This window comes from Bombina bombina, chromosome 4, assembly GCF_027579735.1.
Source record: "Bombina bombina isolate aBomBom1 chromosome 4, aBomBom1.pri, whole genome shotgun sequence".
Taxonomy (NCBI): domain Eukaryota; kingdom Metazoa; phylum Chordata; class Amphibia; order Anura; family Bombinatoridae; genus Bombina; species Bombina bombina.
Window position 1 is genome coordinate 30,117,452 of NC_069502.1, and position 18,781 is coordinate 30,136,232.

The 18,781-nt window shown below is 38.9% G+C and overlaps 1 protein-coding gene across 1 annotated transcript in view; it reads left to right on the top strand.

Annotated features, from left to right (window-relative positions):
• Window positions 1-11,166, top strand: part of LOC128656815 (tyrosine-protein kinase SRK3-like) — a 93,473-nt gene extending 82,307 nt beyond the window's left edge. The window contains 1 exon segment of the mRNA XM_053710979.1: window positions 7,369-11,166. Within this exon segment, the coding sequence (XP_053566954.1) occupies window positions 7,369-7,568 (200 nt within the window). The 3' untranslated portion in view covers window positions 7,569-11,166.
• Window positions 11,167-18,781: the final 7,615 nt, after the last annotated feature.

Genomic DNA, 18,781 nt, shown 5'->3' on the forward strand with positions numbered 1-18,781 from the left:
GTGAGTTCACACTGAAAGGCGGGGTATGGAGGAGAAGACAACGGGAGCCATAACAAGTGAGAGATCACAATAGAGAAAAGGCCCTGAACTCCCGGTCACCACAGGTAACCCCGAGGGTTAAAGGACATGCACAGTCAGGTAGACCCGGCTAAATAGGGGGACATGTAGCAACCATATACTGTATAAGACCCACAGCAGAAGCCCAAAGCATATTACGCTGATAACACTCACCTGGCCGGGGCAGGACTATCCCTTATATGGGGAAGGTGGATAGTGAGATCATGAGCTACAGTCCCTACAGGGATGCATAAATCTAGGGCTGCAGGACAAATGGAAGCTGGCAATTAAATGCTACAACATAGGGGAGCACAGACATCTTTACTCCCTTAGCCACACTACCGATCACCCCTCAGATGCCATTCTACACAGGGCTGGAAGTCAGAAAATAAATTGAGACTTTAATCCTTTCTAGGAAGGAGATAGGCTCCCTCCTTGCCTGCCCTAGATTACCGCCAATACTGATTGTAGACCTATCCTGCTACAGCATAAGGAATAACCCCAGCCTAGCTAAGACAACATCCCTATCTACCTCTAACATGTCTCAAAGAAAACCACCCAAATCTGCTGCAGGAAGCAAAATGACCACTGCAAATCTTTTCTTTAAACCAGCTAAGGGTGACAAGCAAATAGAGACTTCAATTAAAGACCCAGAGGAGGAAGCAGATTCGGACACCAATAGCACCTCCATTATGGATGACTTGACACCTGTCACTAAAGCAGACATCAAAACACTTGGTATCCAAACAATACATATCGTCCAATTTTGAGAAGCTCCTGGAAAAGATGGACACTATGCAACAGTCTGTCACCAGCAGTCTAGCTGACATTAAACAAGAGGTCCAAGACTTAGGCAACAGGGTAGCAACACTAGAAGACAACGAAACTTCTACACTCGACGAGGTTTCTACACTATCCCAACAAGTGGCCTCACAACAATTAGAGCTAGATACAATCCAAGAGCGGATGGAAGATCTGGAAAACCGGAGTCGCAGATGCAACATCCGACTGAAAGGGATCCCCGAATCTGTTGTCACCTGGTGATCTGGAAAGATATCTGACCTCAGCTCTTCCAGGCCATAACAGGGCAATCTGAAGATCATTTATTCCAGATGGAAAGGGCCCATAGGGCTCTGAGAGCAAAACCCAAGGGGGATGCCCTCCAAGGGATGTAATTGTCCGAATGTTCCGCTTCAGAGAAAAAGAGGCAATATTGGCAGCCTCGAGGACAGAACCCGACCTTCAAGTTCCAGGGCTCGTGGTCCAGGTTTTTCCAGGACCTATGTCTGAAGACACTTCAGAAGAGGGGTGCTTTGCGACCACTTACACAGATATTAAGGAAGAAAACCAGATCCCCTACCGTTGGGGATTCCCTTTCGCCCTTAACATCAGTCAGAACGGGGGTGACCTTTACAATAAGGACCCAAAGGTTATACCTGAAATATGCCAACATCTTGGCCTGGACTCCCCCCCGACTATCCCCAGACTCACATCGAGGGGAGGAAGGGAAACTGAATACATCAAGCGCCCACTCCAGACTCGAAATTGGTCACAGGTCACTAAGAAGAAGCAAAAAACTTGAAGAGGGACAGAAACTCTTCAGATACCAGGACGAGATCCTACACAGATAAGTACTGTACTGACCCTTCTTTCCACAGGTGGGACTCTTGTTGAACTGTGAGCCTTAGGCCAGAGCCAGCTATCTTCCTCCCTCTGTATAGTGAGAGACTTGGTATTAGATACATAGGCAGCTGAGGCCGGCAACAGTGGCCAAAGGGCCTGAGCAAGCCCTGAATCAGGAACTCTAACCCCCAAAGACATTATGGACATAATGGTTTAGAGGGAGGGGGAGAAAACATGAGCTGATATGTTGTTATGGAAGATAAAAAAAAAAAAAAAGAAAAAAGTTGCCCAAATCAGTAGGCCAGCTATACAAGAGTAGATGGTACCTTAAATATCTTAGGCTACCTATCTATTATTTACACACAAAGAATTATAGGTTATTTGTTTGATATTTATTGCACGTTTGTTATTGCCTATTTGGTAAGTTGTTATTGCACTATGCTTGAATGGGGTGCATGGGGGCGCTAGGCCCAGACACTCAATACTTTTTGTATTACAGCAGTTAAAATGTTACTTTATCATGCTAAGTATGGTTTTTAAAATGTTTCTGTTTTGTTTTTATTTATGTGGTACAAGATATATAGATAGGAAGGGAAGGTGGTCCCGCTATAGACTCAGGGAGGGTAAGTTTTATGTAATGACCCAAAAACTTAGAATAATCTCACACAATGTGAGAGGTCTGAACTCGGAAGTTAAACGTAGAACTGCCCTTACCCAATATACTAGAATGAAAGCCGAGGTCATATTGCTACAAGAAACCCATTTTATCGAAAAGGTGATTCCTAAGTACTGGTCCAAACAATTTCCCATACACTATCATTCGACTACTGACACAAAAAAGAGGGGGGTATCTATTTTAATTCATCATTCACTTCAATTCCTCACTGAGGAAACTATAATAGACCCGGAAGGCAGATATCTTATTGTTAGAGGGACTATACAGAATACTCCGGTTACTATTTGTAATGTCTATGCCCCTAATGAGAAGCAAGACTCTTTTTTCAGACACATATCGCATCTACTAACCCAATGGTCACAGACCAGGATTATTCTAGCTGGAGATTTTAATATATCCCTGACCCCACACAAAACAGGACCAGGACTCAAAGTGACTAATAAACAACAGAGGCACAATAATATAGCGAAATCCATTAGGGATTCCCTAGCCACACATAATATCCTAGACTCATGGGAAGCTAAATACGGTAAGACAACGGACTATACATTCTACTCCCATGCCCACAAAACATACTCGAGATTAGACTACATTTTTCTTAGCCAAACCTTATTGCCAAACATAGTCACTTCATCCATACACTCCTGTGTGTGGTCTGACCACTCACTGGTACAGATTGAACTGACAGGTATCTTAAACCTAAACAGACAGAGGTCGTGGACCTTTGACCCGATAACAGTTAAACACCAACATACTCATACGGCTATGTCTAAGGCATTAGGTGAATATTGGTCGGAGAATGTGGGCTCTACGTCTAACCCCATTAATACCTGGGCAGCCCACAACCATTCATTAGGGACTACTTATCAAAGCAAAGACGAGAGCCATTAAGAAAACACTAGAGATTAAACAGAGACTCCAGACAGAGATTGAGGGACTGGAGAAAAGACACCAGCAAACACTCTCCCCTACTGTATTTAAGACCCTTCAAGCTAAGAGAAAAGACTTGACCAAAATACTAGATTCCCACTCAGTCAGGGCAATACAGACATTAAAGGCCCACTACTACCTCTATTCTAACAAACCGGATAGATACTTAGCCCACAAATTGAGAGAAAGGGTTAGAAACTTCGCCATTCCAGTACTGCAAAAACCGGATGGGGACCGCACATCCCATCCACAGGAGATAGCCGACACTTTTGCTGACTATTATTCCTCCCTCTATGATGGGAAAAAAGTAAAACACACGACACAGACTAAGGAGACCCTAAGACGACTACTAGACAGGGCCAACCTTCCTAGACTCTCCACACAAGATAATGATGACCTGAACGCTGACATCTCGATAGGGGAAATCCTCCTGGCAATTAAGGACCTGAAACTAGGCAAGGCGCCGGGGCCTGACGGCTACCCGGCAGAATACTACAAAATTTTCAAATCAGATCTAGTCAAACACCTACAGAAATTTTGCAACGATGTCATGGGAGGTAGAGAAATACCGACAGATCTCCTAAGGGCCAAGATAGTAGTAATTCCTAAGCCAGGTAAAAACCCAGAGAACTGTCAAAGTTATAGACCAATATCCCTGATAAATCAGGATGTTAAAATTCTCACGAAAATACTAGCAAATAGGCTCAGGAAAATAGCACCACATTTGGTCCACCCAGACCAGGTGGGGTTTATTTCAGAAAGGGAGGCTCCTGATAATGTTAGGAGGACCATTACACTTGTAGACTACTTAAAGGCCACAGGGACGCCTTCTCTGCTCCTCTCATTGGATGCGGAGAAGGCGTTCGACAGGATAGACTGGACCTACATGACCACAATCTTGACGGAGATGGGATTTAGTGGGGCATTTATGAAGGCGATAAGGGGAATCTACTCTACCCCAACGGCAGTCATTAGAGCGGCGGGTTTTCAATCCAGACCCATCCAGATCCTTAGTGGCACGAGGCAGGGGTGTCCCCTGTCCCCATTGCTCTTTGCCCTATGCATAGAGCCACTAGCGGCAGCCATAAGACAAAATCCTGACATTTCTGGGGTAAGGGTGGGGGATTTAGAATACAAAATATCGCTTTTTGCAGATGACGTTCTATTAACCATAACTAGACCCTTGATATCTCTCCCTAACCTTTACCAGATGCTCCATGACTTCTCACTGGTGTCAGGTTATAAGATCAATTTAGAGAAAAGTGAGGCGCTACCTTTATCTCTCCCAGCACATACAAAAAAATTAATAGAAGCCAACTTTGAGTTCGCATGGGCCAAAAAATTGATTACATATCTAGGTATTAAAATTGCGGAATCATATCACTCATTACATAACTTAAATTACGCCCCTCTCTATAAGACCATAGACAAAGACCTCAAGAAATGGAAAACCTATAACTTTTCCTGGTATGGGAGACTCTCTGCTATTAAAATGAATATCCTGCCCAGGATTCTGTATCTTTTTAGAACTTTACCCATGATGATACCTAAACCAGAATTGCTTAAATTGCAATCATCCCTTAACAACTTCCTGAGGCAGGATAGAAAAGCGAGAATAGCCTCCCGTACGTTATCCAGACACAGACAACTAGGGGGGGTGGGCATGCCGAATTTGTTAGATTATTACTATGCGGCCAGACTAGCCCAGACCTCTTTACTAAACCAGAATAACCCTAAGATCCTTTGGACCCAGATAGAGGCGGGTTTGGGGGGGTATGACTGCCCTGCAGATGCTCTATGGGAAGTGGGGCGTTCACTGGAGGAACAAAGCTTTAGATCACTGGCCATGATTGACACTATCAAGATCTGGAGATCTCTCACAGGCACCCTGAAATTGATGCCGGCAAGCACAGGCATTAAGCCGGTAGGAGCTTTACTTCCACCTGAGATTCGTGTACAGATGGGGAAGTGGCTCAATAAGGGACTCTACAGAGTGGCAGATTTTTTGGAGGGCAGACATATACAGACGTATTCTCAATTGCAAGACAAAATACAGCCATTGAAATTGCATTGGTTCCTATACCTACAGCTCTCCTCGGCGGTGCAGGGCTACTGCTACCCTTGGACAGCTCAGACAATGACCCCCTTGGAGCGGATTTGCACTGCTCCAGACAGACAGAGACAGCTGATATCAAAACTATATATAGCCTTACAGACAGCCGCAGAGCCGAGCATCTCGACGCTACTGACCAAATGGGGGCATGATACTGGACTGAATCTATCAAGGGAACAATGGGAGCAGGTGATGTTTGATACTAGTAGGGGTTTGACTAACGCCGACCTGCGAGAAAATTGTATAAAGACAGCTTTTAGATGGTATCTCACACCTGAGAAAACATGCCACTTCTCTCAAAATGGGTCAAATCACTGCTATAGAGGTTGTCAGGAAAGGGGTACATACCTCCACATGTGGTGGACATGCCCTCAAATTAGAATTATTTGGGAAAAACTCCAGGAACTTATAAATAGGTTACTCCAAGAGCATATCACTTTGACTCCAGCGCATGCACTCCTGAACTATAGATTTACACAATATAATAAGGTCATAAATACATTTATTAAGACTCTATGTACAGCAACCAGAGTCTGTATAGCCAGACACTGGAAAGTAGGGGCCCCCGAGTGGCAGGAGATAATGGGCAAGATAGAGCATTTATATACTATGTCAGAAATATCGGCCTCTATACAAGGTGATAGGGAACAGTTCACCAAAATATGGTTTTACTGGATAATGAATGAGAAAGAATAAGACTATATGTATCATGCTACAATAAACCATATTATACGAACGACAAACAAGGGAACTCTTAATTAAAAATAAGGCGGGAGTTTGGGACCACACCTTCTTCGGTAGACTAGACTCAACTCTTAGATGTTATCTCTTTACAGGAACTATCAGAGCCTAGACAAAAAATGATCAGAGCAAAAAGATGCTCACCACTAGTACCACAGTTATGAAGTTAGTTTGTAGATGTTGGTTTTTTTTTCTGTTTTATGTTTTAGGTTTTTCTTTCTTTTTTGTACCCCCTGTTTCTTTTTTTTCTTTTTTTTTTATGTTATGGGGAATCTATTATTATTACTCTATAAGAATGTATAAAAAGGGCAAAGCATATATACAGAGATATGCTAGATATTGTCAGTCACTCCTATCCCACAAGTACCGGTGTGGTACAGGACGGAGGGCATCTAAAGGAATGTAAGCTTCTATAAATTGTAATTTTGTGCATTATAGATGTCATATCTGATTAATCACTGGTTGTACTGTCTTTCAATGATTGTTGCCCACAATAAAGATTTATTTCAACTAACTATAAATATCAATGTACAATGTGAGAAATTACACAATTTCATACCCGAGTCATTTTAAAATGAACAGATTTAACTCTTGATTACAATCAGAAATGAAAATTTTGATGACCATTGTGATCTGAGATTTTGTTTTATTTTTTATTGCACTAAAACATGATTGTGTAAAACTTCCACTCAAAAAGGCCAAAACTGCTTTCAGCAGGTCCAACGTATATGGCAAAGTCTAAATATACAGTGAAAATGTGATAAAAAAGTGTTTTATGATGGATTGGAATTTATTTAGGTAACCATGACCCAACTGCATTTGATAACCTTGAGATAAATGAGTTATCTGGGGGAGGGGGGGGTGGGGTGGTATATGGATTGGACAAATTTGCAAACATCACCAAAAATGCAACTCAGGAATATGCCTGGAAATTCTGATGGACTGGAAGAGGGGCATCATTTTATGCAGTAGCTCTTGTTGTAGCTTTTAAAGTACATATTTTATATCATAACTATAAATAATTGTTTCTATGACTTACAGCAATATTGGGAGCTTGCTCAAAGTGCCAAATTTGGAGTTAAAAAAAGGCTAAATCAGTATTTTATGTTGAAGATTATGACCACCATATGTTGATACTTTTACAGCCATAAATCACTTTACACATTTATATTCTGTTATTTACTAATAAAAACACTATAAATATTCTTATTTTGTATGTTATCCACAGACAAAACAAATGAGCAGTACTTACAACTCATTTTAGCAGCCAAACCTCTTCCCACCCCCCATGACTGTCCTGAAGACATTTCCGCTATCATGAGGATGTGCTGGAGGCAGGAGTTGGATAAGAGGCCATCTTTCTCAGAGATAGAATCAGAATTCATGAAGCTTTTGTCCCCAATGCTATCTGAAGAGACAGTGGATTGATATCATCCAATTTCAAAGAGTTGATAAAATAAAACACCCAGTTTGTGCAGACCAGTGACAAAGATTGGTGAAGGCACCTGAAGTAACATCAAGAAATGTGTGATTTTTGCCACATACTGAGCACAATGTCTACAAACAAGGAGATCCAACACTGGGCATTGTGAATTAACTATTTATTAATGTAATTAAATAATGGCACCAGGGTGTTCTCTATAGTAACGGCATTATCGGACTTAAAAAATCCCCTAAACCACGAGGAAAAGGCTGCTTCAGAAGAACACAAAGGGAAATTCATATATCACTATACTTGGGGACATAAACAAATCTTATTACATGGGCAAGGGTTATGAAGGAAACCCTAGCAGCTCACTGTGGTTCTAGACATGAACATATCTTATTACATGGGCAAGGAGTATGAAAGAGACCCTAGCATCTCGCTGTGGTTGGAGACATGAACATATATTATTATTTGGGCAAGGAGTATGAAGGAAACCCTAGCAGCTCACTGTGGTTGGAGACATGAACATATCTTATAACATGGGCAAGAAGGATGAAGGAGACCCTAGCATCTAGCTGTGGTCGGAGACATGAACATATCTTATTACATGGGCAAGGAGTATGAAAGAGACCCTAGCATCTCGCTGTGGTTGGAGACATGAACATATATTATTATTTGGTCAAGGAGTATGAAGGAAACCTTAGCAGCTCACTGTGGTTGGAGACATGAACATATCTTATTACATGGGCAAGAAGGACGAAGGAGACCCTAACATCTCACTGTGGTTGGAGACATGAACATATCTTATTACATCGGCAGTGAGGATGGAGAAGACCCTAGCATCTCACTGTGGTTGGAGACATGAACATATCTTATTACATGAGCAATGAGGATGGAGGAGACTCTAGCATCTCACTGTGGTTGGAGACATGAACATATCTTATTACATGTGCAAGGAGGATGGAGGAGACCCTAGCATCTCACTGTGGTTGGAGACATGAACATATCTTATTACATGGGCAATGAGGATGGAGGAGACCCTAGCATCTCACTGTGGTTGGAGACATGAACATATCTTATTACATGGGCAATGAGGATGGAGAAGACCCTAGAATCTCACTGTGATTGGAGACATGAACATATCTTATTACATGTGCAAGGAGGATGGAGGGGACCCTAGCATCTCACTGTGGTTGGAGACATGAACATATCTTATTACATGTGCAAGGAGGATGGAGAAGACCCTAGCATCTCGCTGTGGTTGGATACATTAATATATCTTATTACATGGGCAAGAAGTATGAAGGAAACCCTAGCATCTCACTGTAGTTGGACTTATCATACATTATGATTTCAATGGCCAAGGAGATGTATAAGATACCGATGACTTACTGTAATTGGGAAGAAGAATATATTACTAATATACATCTGGAATATGACATTACTGACTGGAAAAACATAACAAATGTATAAAAATGTTTAGGAAGATGAAGGAGAACCTGGCAAGTTACTGCAGTATTCAGTATCTTACCTTATCAGAACAATGTCTCAGCAGATTGAATGAACTCATTATGTTGTTTTCATTGGGAACAAGAATATGTATGGCTACAGCACAGATATATACTGTAATTGTGAGTCTACAATACATTTATACAATTACCCTAACTGAGCTTGGGAACAAAAATATATATTTAGATATAGATTACTACAGCATGGTTAGACACATAACCTAAAACCGTTAGTCCTCAAGTACCTATAACACGCCAGATTTGCATGATATCTTAACATGAGCACAGCTGAAATAATCTACTGATGGGGGAGAACCATGGTTACTAACCAGCTGATTATTTTACCTGTGATTCATATCATGAAAATCTGGCCTGGCAGCATTACTTGGGGCTGGAGTTGAGAAACACTGGCCTACCAGACTACAGTATAGGTACATTTATAGGAAGGTGAAGGAGAACATTTTACCACATAGTATCTGATAATAACATTGTAACCACCCGTGGTACTGGTGTTCCCTGTAACATTTTGTGAACTGCAGATAATGCATCTTGTGGAACCACTGTTTATTTTGGACATTCTACAAATTATGGGAACAAAGATTTTGATGAGGATTTTATGTTAGAAGATGCAGGATGGGAGTGAAGTTTATTTTATGTGTTGTCCTATCACATTAACGAGCAATAAGGTGACCCCAAGAGCCTATATCAATACACCACTGTCAATACACTCCTATAACAATACTTAGTTGCATTACTAATTTAGATAACATGTAGATTTTAAAACACTTGCATTCACATGCCTGAGCTCTATGTTATCTATATGAAACACATGAACTAACACCCTCTAGTGGTGAAAATTGTCAAAATGCATTCAGATTAGAGACGGTTTTCAAGGTCTAAGAAATTAGCAAATGAACCTACTAGATTTAGCTTTCAACTAAGAATATCAAGAGAGCAAAGCAAACTTAGTGATAAAAGTAAATTGGAAAGTTGTTTAACATTACATGCCCTATCTGAATCAGGAAAGTTTATTTTGGACTGTCCTTTAAAGGATTTAAATAATTCTGGCCCTTTAGTACTGCCCTGGGAATCCCAACTTTACCCGCCCCAGGGAGTACCCGGTGTTGCACTACATGGATAAGGACCTGAGGAACATCAGACACCTGTAGATGCTTGAGGGTCCAGCCTTGAGGACGATCAGGCTCTTCAGTTAGTTTCCCCTAAGCACATAAAGGGTTAAGCACTGAATGCTATGCATCTCATTGATTAAAGACCTGAAGTTTCCCCCTTTGGTACCTACCTGAAGTTGCCTCCTTGGCACCTATAATGTTAGGGAATTGCAGCCCCCTCCCCTTGGCACATCAGAGATGAGGAAATACCATGGCACCCAATGGATTAAGTACCTGAGACTGTGCTCATATGACATATGTAGGGTTAATGAATGTCAAGGGGTTCTTTAATTTGTCCTCTCTTGCCAGCTGTGAGGTTAATGAGATGAACATATCATGGCATATAAGAGATGGAGGTACTGAAATTCTTGGCATTGCAGTCTATGTGTGTGTTTTTGTTTTTTGGGATGTCGGGGTGGAGAGTGAAATTGAATGGGGGGTGCAAGATTGCTCAGGGTCCAATCAATATTAAAGATCGCCCTGGTCAAAATTAAACTCATAATTCAGATAGAGCAGCAATTTTAAACAACTTTCCAATTTACTTCCATTAACAAAATGTGAACAGTCATTTTATATTAAAAACAAAAATTTGAGTCACCGGCTCCTACTGAGCATGTGCAAGAATTCACAGAATATACGTATATGCATTTGTGATTGGCTGATAGCTGTCACATGATACAAGAGAAGTAGACATTAACTTTGAGAATTGTCAGAAAAAAAAAATGTACTACTCATTTTAAACTCAGACTAAGAGCTATTATATTGTCTTTTTATCACACTTCTGTTAATGATGCAAATCTATTGTAGTTGCTGGTCTTTAGCATCGAAATGTGAATATGAAATGAAAAGAAACCATTTGACCCCCTGTTTAGGTTCTATGTTTAACCATAAATAAAACACAGACTCTCATCTTGGGTTATAAAGGCAGCAGCTTGTTTATTAACAATTATAAATACATAATAACTAAATATCCTCTTAATAACAGTCAAATAACATAAACCACACACAGTACTTGCCTAGTTAGCCTTTCATTTCACGCATCCCCAAAAACCCTCCAAGACCTCTCCGGACTCCACAGTAGGTACCCCAGCTCCACCACCCAAAGCACCCCGCTAAGCTGTGACAAGGAAAAAACCCTCCAAGACCTCTCCTGACTCCACAGTAGGTACCCTAGCTCCACCACCCAAAGCACCCTGCTAAGCTGTGACAAGGAAAAAACCCTCCAAGACCTCATCTGACTCCACAGTAGGTACACTAGCACCACCACCCAAAACACCCTGCTAAGCTGTGACAAGGAAAAAACCCTCCAAGACCTCTCCTGACTCCACATTAGGTACCCTAGCTCCACCACCCAAAGCACCCTGCTAAGCTGTGACAAGGAAAAAACCCTCCAAGACCTCATCTGACTCCACAGTAGGTACCCTAGCTCCACCATCCAAAGCTCCCCGCTAAGCTGTGACAAGGAAAAAACCCTCCAAGACCTCATCTGACTCCACAGTAGGGACCCTAGCTCCACCATCCAAAGCTCCCCGCTAAGCTGTGACAAGGAAAAAACCCTCCAAGACCTCTCCTGACTCCACAGTAGGTACCCTAGCTCCACCATCCAAAGCACCCCGCTAAGCTGTGACAAGGAAAAAACCTCCAAGACCTCATCTGACTCCACAGTAGGTACCCTAGCTCCACCATCCAAAGCTCCCCGCTAAGCTGTGACAAGGAAAAAACCCTCCAAGACCTCATCTGACTCCACAGTAGGTACCCTAGCTCCACCATCCAAAGCACCCCGCTAAGCTGTGACAAGGAAAAAACCCTTAAAAGATATTGAAAAGAAAAACAACAAACAGGGAAGGGACGGGTGGGAGCTTTTCCTCATCATCAGGTCCTGAGCAAAAGAGAAAGTACACTTCCTGTCCCACTATCTATCCTACCTCTAAACCCACCCACTGGCCTAAACTTCACCTCTCATTCAATTGTAAAACTATTCTGCAGTTAGCTGAGAACTGAACTGTCCTAATTAAGTATAGGGCCTTTTTTGCAGTGAGCTCATAACATATTTTTGGGTCCAAAAAACAAAAGAAAAACACTAATTCTGATTTTTGTTTTCAAACTTAAATTACCTATTTGTCGCCAGAAAAAGATCATATGATAAATGTGTTTAAAGCTCTGCAATTGGGTAAAGATCTGTGCAGGAACCACAGACAGAATAAGGCCGGTGAACCAACCAGGAGTGTTTGTTCCCAGTAGCCACCAATTACCAGCTGCATTTGTGCAGGAGCTGCCATGTATGTTGCACCTAAGTGGAACTTTACTTGTGTGTAAAGAAATGATTAGCGCCTGGATATAGTATACAAAAACTCCCAAAACAATCTAGGGGTCCCTCAGACCCTAAAAATAGGAAAGTTGAGAAAATTAAAGTGGGTTTGGAAGTGCAAAGTAAAGTTGCTAAGTTTGAGAGCATTGTCAATTAAGTGTCAAATGCAACTATTTGCTAAAAAGAAGGAAAGGCGCATACAAAATTAGAGATATACGGAAATAAGGAATAAAAAATGTGTAACGTTACCTAAATGTACACATAAACAATTGAATTTAATATATCACAAGTGAAAAAACATACTAAAAAACTCACCGATTAAAAGTCACAATACAATAAATGGTTAAAAACAGCCACAAAAGATATAATTTCATGAAATGCTCCTGGAAATAGAGGCCGTTTTTTTTTTTTTTTTTAAATGTTCGGTCAGTTCAAAGTAAAAGCCCTTAGAAGAATTTGGTAAGCTGTTCCTCGGATCCACCTATAGAAAAGGAGCACATATATCCTCCTTAAAGGTAGTAGCAGCAAATAGATAATAAAGTATATCCGTACTCACAGTGAGGAAAACTGTGATCAGCTCCACTGAATAGCTTGTCTCAAAAGGCTGTCAAATAACACCCTGGGAATCCTCCAGTTAGCCCTCTGTTTGGCTGATAGGGAAATCACCCCCACTTTTCAGGCTCATCCTCTCACAGCCGCAGGACCTCTGGAGAAACTCCGGTTAGAGAATATGGAACTGTCAGCCGACAGTGTAAGCAGAAAGTAATGTCCAATGCAGGTGCGCTTCAATCAGGGAAGCCCCTGTCAGCTGGATATTTGATGATGCTGAGCAACGTGTTTCAAATAAAATCTTTTTCAAGCTCAGCAAGTAATACCAGATACGAGCCTTATAAACCCCTCTGATTAAAGGGACATTTTGATTTTAAAGGGACATGCAACACCTGTCCCAACACATAGGGTGAACTAATTTGTTATACACTCAAATATGTAAAACAATTCTATTAGATGAAGATTGATATAATGATAATAATAAATTAATAATAATAAATAGATTGAGAATATATTGGTTGTTTCAATTTTGACACCGTTCTCAATAACGGACAAGTATTACATGCCACTCTTTAAAACATGTTGAATATACCAATAATAACAGATTTATCCAAAAAAATACATTAAAAATTAACCCTAAAAGCGAAAATTCATACCTGAACAACATATTAAAAAACATATCTAAAACATATTAAAAAAACAGTAGTTGTCTGTTCAATATATTATTTAAAGAGGTGATGATATGTGAGAAAAATATACATGTAGAACGTGCATAAAAAGGAAATCATGATGTATAAAGAAATAATAAGAGTTCAATTCTCTTTAATGGAACTGCATATTTATATAATCTCTTATATTACATCACAGAAACAGCCCAAATCAAAGTGTAGATTTAACCCTTTTGGCAATACGGTTTGCATCTCAAAAATCCAATTTGCTTTTAATTTGAGCAGTTCCCTGTGAATGTCACATCATCCCCAGTTAGATTTAACCTGATCAATAATTGCATAACTAAAATACTTTACATTTCCCTTATTGCAACTTTTAAAATGACTGGGAACAGGGAGCTCTTTATTTCTGTCACTATCCATATTTTCATTGGAGTTTATTTGCTCCCTAATCCTCTCTCTGACTGGCCTTTCTGATTCTCCAATGTATTGAACCCTACATAAGCATTCTATCAGGTATACCACATTCAAATCTGAACACCTATATGTATTTATCATTTTATATTCCTTTCCTGTGGTTACTGAAGAAAACACCTTCCTTTATCTTGAATGTTTAGTGGCTTTACAGCTCAAATATGGATAGAAGCCGCTCAAAACATTTCCTGCAATATCTATATCCTTGTTTGTATTGTTATCCTTCCCTCTATTCATATCAGTCGTTGCCAGGATTGTTTTTTAGATCCCTACACTTTTTATATACCACTTGGGGATGAGAGGGTATCAGTGGTCCAAGATTATCATCTGCCTTTAAAACATATTTTTCATCATTGTATTGAGTAATATATCCAGGCGCTAGTCATTTCTTCTATCTACTCTGTTTACCATAGTCTCTCTTGTGATTTTAGGCAGCCAGAATGGAAAGGGAAAATAGTGTTTTTGTAATGAGAAATTAGTTTTATAAAGATATTGTGACCAATATTCAAGAAAGAGCAAAAATGGTGGCATTAACATTGAACTTGAATATTATTTAAAACTTGAAATAAAATACAAATTAGATTGCGTTATTTTTAAATTTATTTTGAAGAAAATAAGGTGCCCAGAGGGCTTAGATTAAAGAAAGACTGTGCTTTTAAATGTGATGATACGGCTTTTAAAAGTAAATGGAGAGAAATACTTGAGGAAGCGTCTTTAAAATTAATGACCCTCATAAAGGAATATAGACAAAAACTTTAAGAGGATATTAGCTCTAAGATCATTATTCTGGAGAATAAACGAATACCACATAAGGGAAATAAAGAGTATAAGGATAAAGAACAGGAAATAAAAATAGGTCTGAATACAAATAAAGATGAGATTCTAAAAAAGAAACGTAAGAGGGATAGGGATGAAAATAATCCAAATAACAAATGTTACATTACACATACATTGAGACATAATAAAGAATTAGAATCTACTGGAACTAAAATGGTTAGTTCTAAACAGGAAGAAGGAAATTTTCCACAAAATTACAACCAATCTGTAATAAATCAGAAACCTAATTATCATCCCCAGCAATCTAACTGTTATCCTCAAAAACCTCTAAGACATCAGAGACCCAATTATTATTATGGTAATAGACCCACAGATTAAAACTATAAGAAAAATTGGACCAATTATAATTATGAGCCAAATTGGAGAAACAACAGGCAAGAGTGGAGGGCACATAATAATAACACCTGGAGGAATGGTCAAAGATTTCAAAATGCAAATAGACAAAACCCTCACAAACACTAATAGTAATAATAAGAATAGAAATACAAATAGTACCTACTCTCCATATAAGAAACTGATGAGAAATAGATTTAAACCCCTGATCAACTATGAAGTAGGAGCAATGTATAATGATAGAATGGATCAAGGTAATAGAGAGGATGATTATACTCCGGGAACCACCATTTTTTAGAGCAGGATCAAAACTGGAGAGAAGGAAATATAACATCACAATGCAATCAAAGAAAAAGAAGGGCATCAGAAGGAGAGGGAGAAGGGGGAGAGGGTTACAGAAACCCAAAAGCAAAGAGATTTTAGAAGTAAAGAATAGTATTTATAATCTATGCAATGTCCAGTTGACAGATAAACAAAAAAGAAGTTCTAAATAAAGGTCTTTCTGTTGCACTCACAAAAAAAAAAATTAAATTCCTTCATAGATGCCCATAAATATATGAGGAATCTAATAGTCAAGAAATGGTTTTTAAAAAAAGCCCTGTGAGAGATTAAGTACAGAACAGGAGACTGGGGGTTACAAACATTCAAACTTGAAATCTAAATCTCATTTCTACCCAAAGTATGTGAAGGGAGGACCATTAGAGACTTTTGAAAAATTAGTTACAAATGATTTTCAAAATATAAATACTAATAAATTAGGAAACAGAAATCAGAATATTACTAAGGCTAAAATGGCACAAATAAAAGAACTAGAAGATAATTGTAATGTGGTGGGGAAACCTGCTGACAAGGGGGGAGGGATCATTTTAATTCTATCGATTATTTAGGAATGGCCAATAAATTATTGGAAGATGGAGTTACTTGTAAAATACTTAAAAAGAATCCAACTTTGTTTTTTCAGAAGGAACTCAATGAACATATTAAAAAGGCAAGAAATTTGGGGATCTTAAATGATAAAGAGAGTTTATATATATCCAAAGATAATCCAAAAATCCAGCTTCTTTATTGTCTACCTAAGATCCATAAGAGTCTAACTGACCCCCCAGGTAGGCCAATTGTCTCCAGCATTGACTCCATCACTTCTAATTTATCTGAATATATTGACTTGTACCTACAAGATTATGTAAAGGTTCTACCATCTTACCTCAAAAATTCCACAGATGTTCTATGGATTTTAGATGGAATTGTATGGGAAGACAATTTTCTAATTGCTACATGTGATGTTTCAGCATTATACACATGCATCCAGCATGAAGATGGTTTGGAAGCTGTGAGGTTCTATTTAGAGAGGGATGAAAACTTATTGAGAGAACAAATAACTTTGATATTAGATAGTATTAAATATATACTCACTCATAATTATGTTTATTTTGACAGAAACATATTACTTACAACAGTGTGGTATGGCTATGGGGACCAGATTTGCCCCAGGTTACACTAATTTATTTATGGGCCTATGGGAGCATATATTTTTGGACTTTGTTGACTTGGGGTAAATCTGGTCCTCTATAGGCGTTACATAGATTATATTCTAATAATTTGAAGAGGAAGTAAGGATGACCTAGAATGTTTTTTTTTTCGAGAATGAATGATAATAAAAAGAATCTTAAATTCATCTATGAAATTAGTGATAACAAGATATGTTTTTTAGATCTGGAAATAATAATAGAAAAGGGTGAAATACTAACTAGGACCTTCTTTAAGCCTGTGGATGCTCATAGCTACATTCACGCAAGCAGTTGCCATTTGGATAAATGGAAGAAAAATTGCCCCAATTCATGCGGATAAGAAAAAATTGTAAAACAGTCACTGATTTCTTTGATCAATCTGATATACTAGAGAAAACATTTTTGGAGAGAGGATACAAACATGACTTAATTCAAAAGGCTAAGGATGATGTATTTAAAGTCAATAGGAAAGACCTATTGGTACCCAAATCCAGTAAAAAAGGAAAGAAATATAAGGAAGGGGAATTATATGTGCCTTTTGTTACTCAATACAATGATGAAAAATATAAGTTAGAAACAATTCTACAAAAACACTGGCATATTTTAAAGGCAGATGATAATCTTGGACCACTGATACCCTCATCCCCAAGTGGTATATAAAAAGTGTAGGAATCTAAAAAACAATCCTGGCACCGACTGATATGAATAGAGGGAAGGATAACAATACAAACAAGGATAGAGATATTGCAGGAAATGTTTTGAGCGGCTTCTATCCATATTTGAGCTGTAAAGCCTCCAAATATTCAAGATAAAGGAAGGTGTTTTCTTCAATAACCACAGGAAAGGAATATAAAATTAGAAATACATATAGGTGTTCAGATTTGAATGTGGTATACCTGATAGAATGCTTATGTGGGGTTCAATACATTGGAGAATCAGAAAGGCCAGTCAGAGAGAGGATTAGTGAGCAAATAAACTCCATTGAAAATATGGATAGTGACAGAAATAAAGAGCTCCCTGTTCCCAGTCATTTTAAAAGTTGCAATAAGGGAAATCTAAAGTATTTTAGTTATGCAATTATTGATCAGGTTAAATCTAACTGGGGATGATGTGACATTCACAGGGAACTGCTCAAATTAAAAGCAAATTGGATTTTTGAAATGCAAACCGTATTGCCAAAAGGGTTAAATCTACACTTTGATTTGGGCTGTTTCTGTGATGTAATATAAGATATTATATAAATATGCAGTTCCATTAAAGAGAATTGAACTCTTATTATTTCTTTATACAGCATGATTTCCTTTCTATGCACTTTCTACATGTATATTTTTCTCACATATCATTATCACCTTTTTAAATAATATATTGAACAGCCAACTACTGTTTTTTAATACTGTTCTGATGAAAACAATTTGAAATCTCGCGATTGTGCAAGTGAACAAGAGATTTCAATGATGGGATTGTGTCAGGGGGGGCATCCCAATGATGGTAGGCACGCCCTCCAGACCGCGATCCCATCAGGGAAGAGGCAGTGGCTTCAGGAAAGCCACCCGTTTAGGACATTGTATTCCGTCCATCGGCGTTAAAGCCCAGAAAAATTCGGATGGAATACAACGCCGCAACAGCGTAAAAAGGTAAAATTAAATTGTTTGCTATGTGTACATTTAGATAACGTTACACATTTTTTATTCCTTATTTCTGTATATCTCTAATTTTTTATGTGCCTTTCCTTTTATACATTTTAACAAATAGTTGCATTTGACACTTAATTGACATTGCTCTCTAACTTAGCAACTTTACTTTGCGCTTCCAAACCCACTTTTATTTTCTCAACTTTACTTGTGTGTAACCTGTCTGCAAG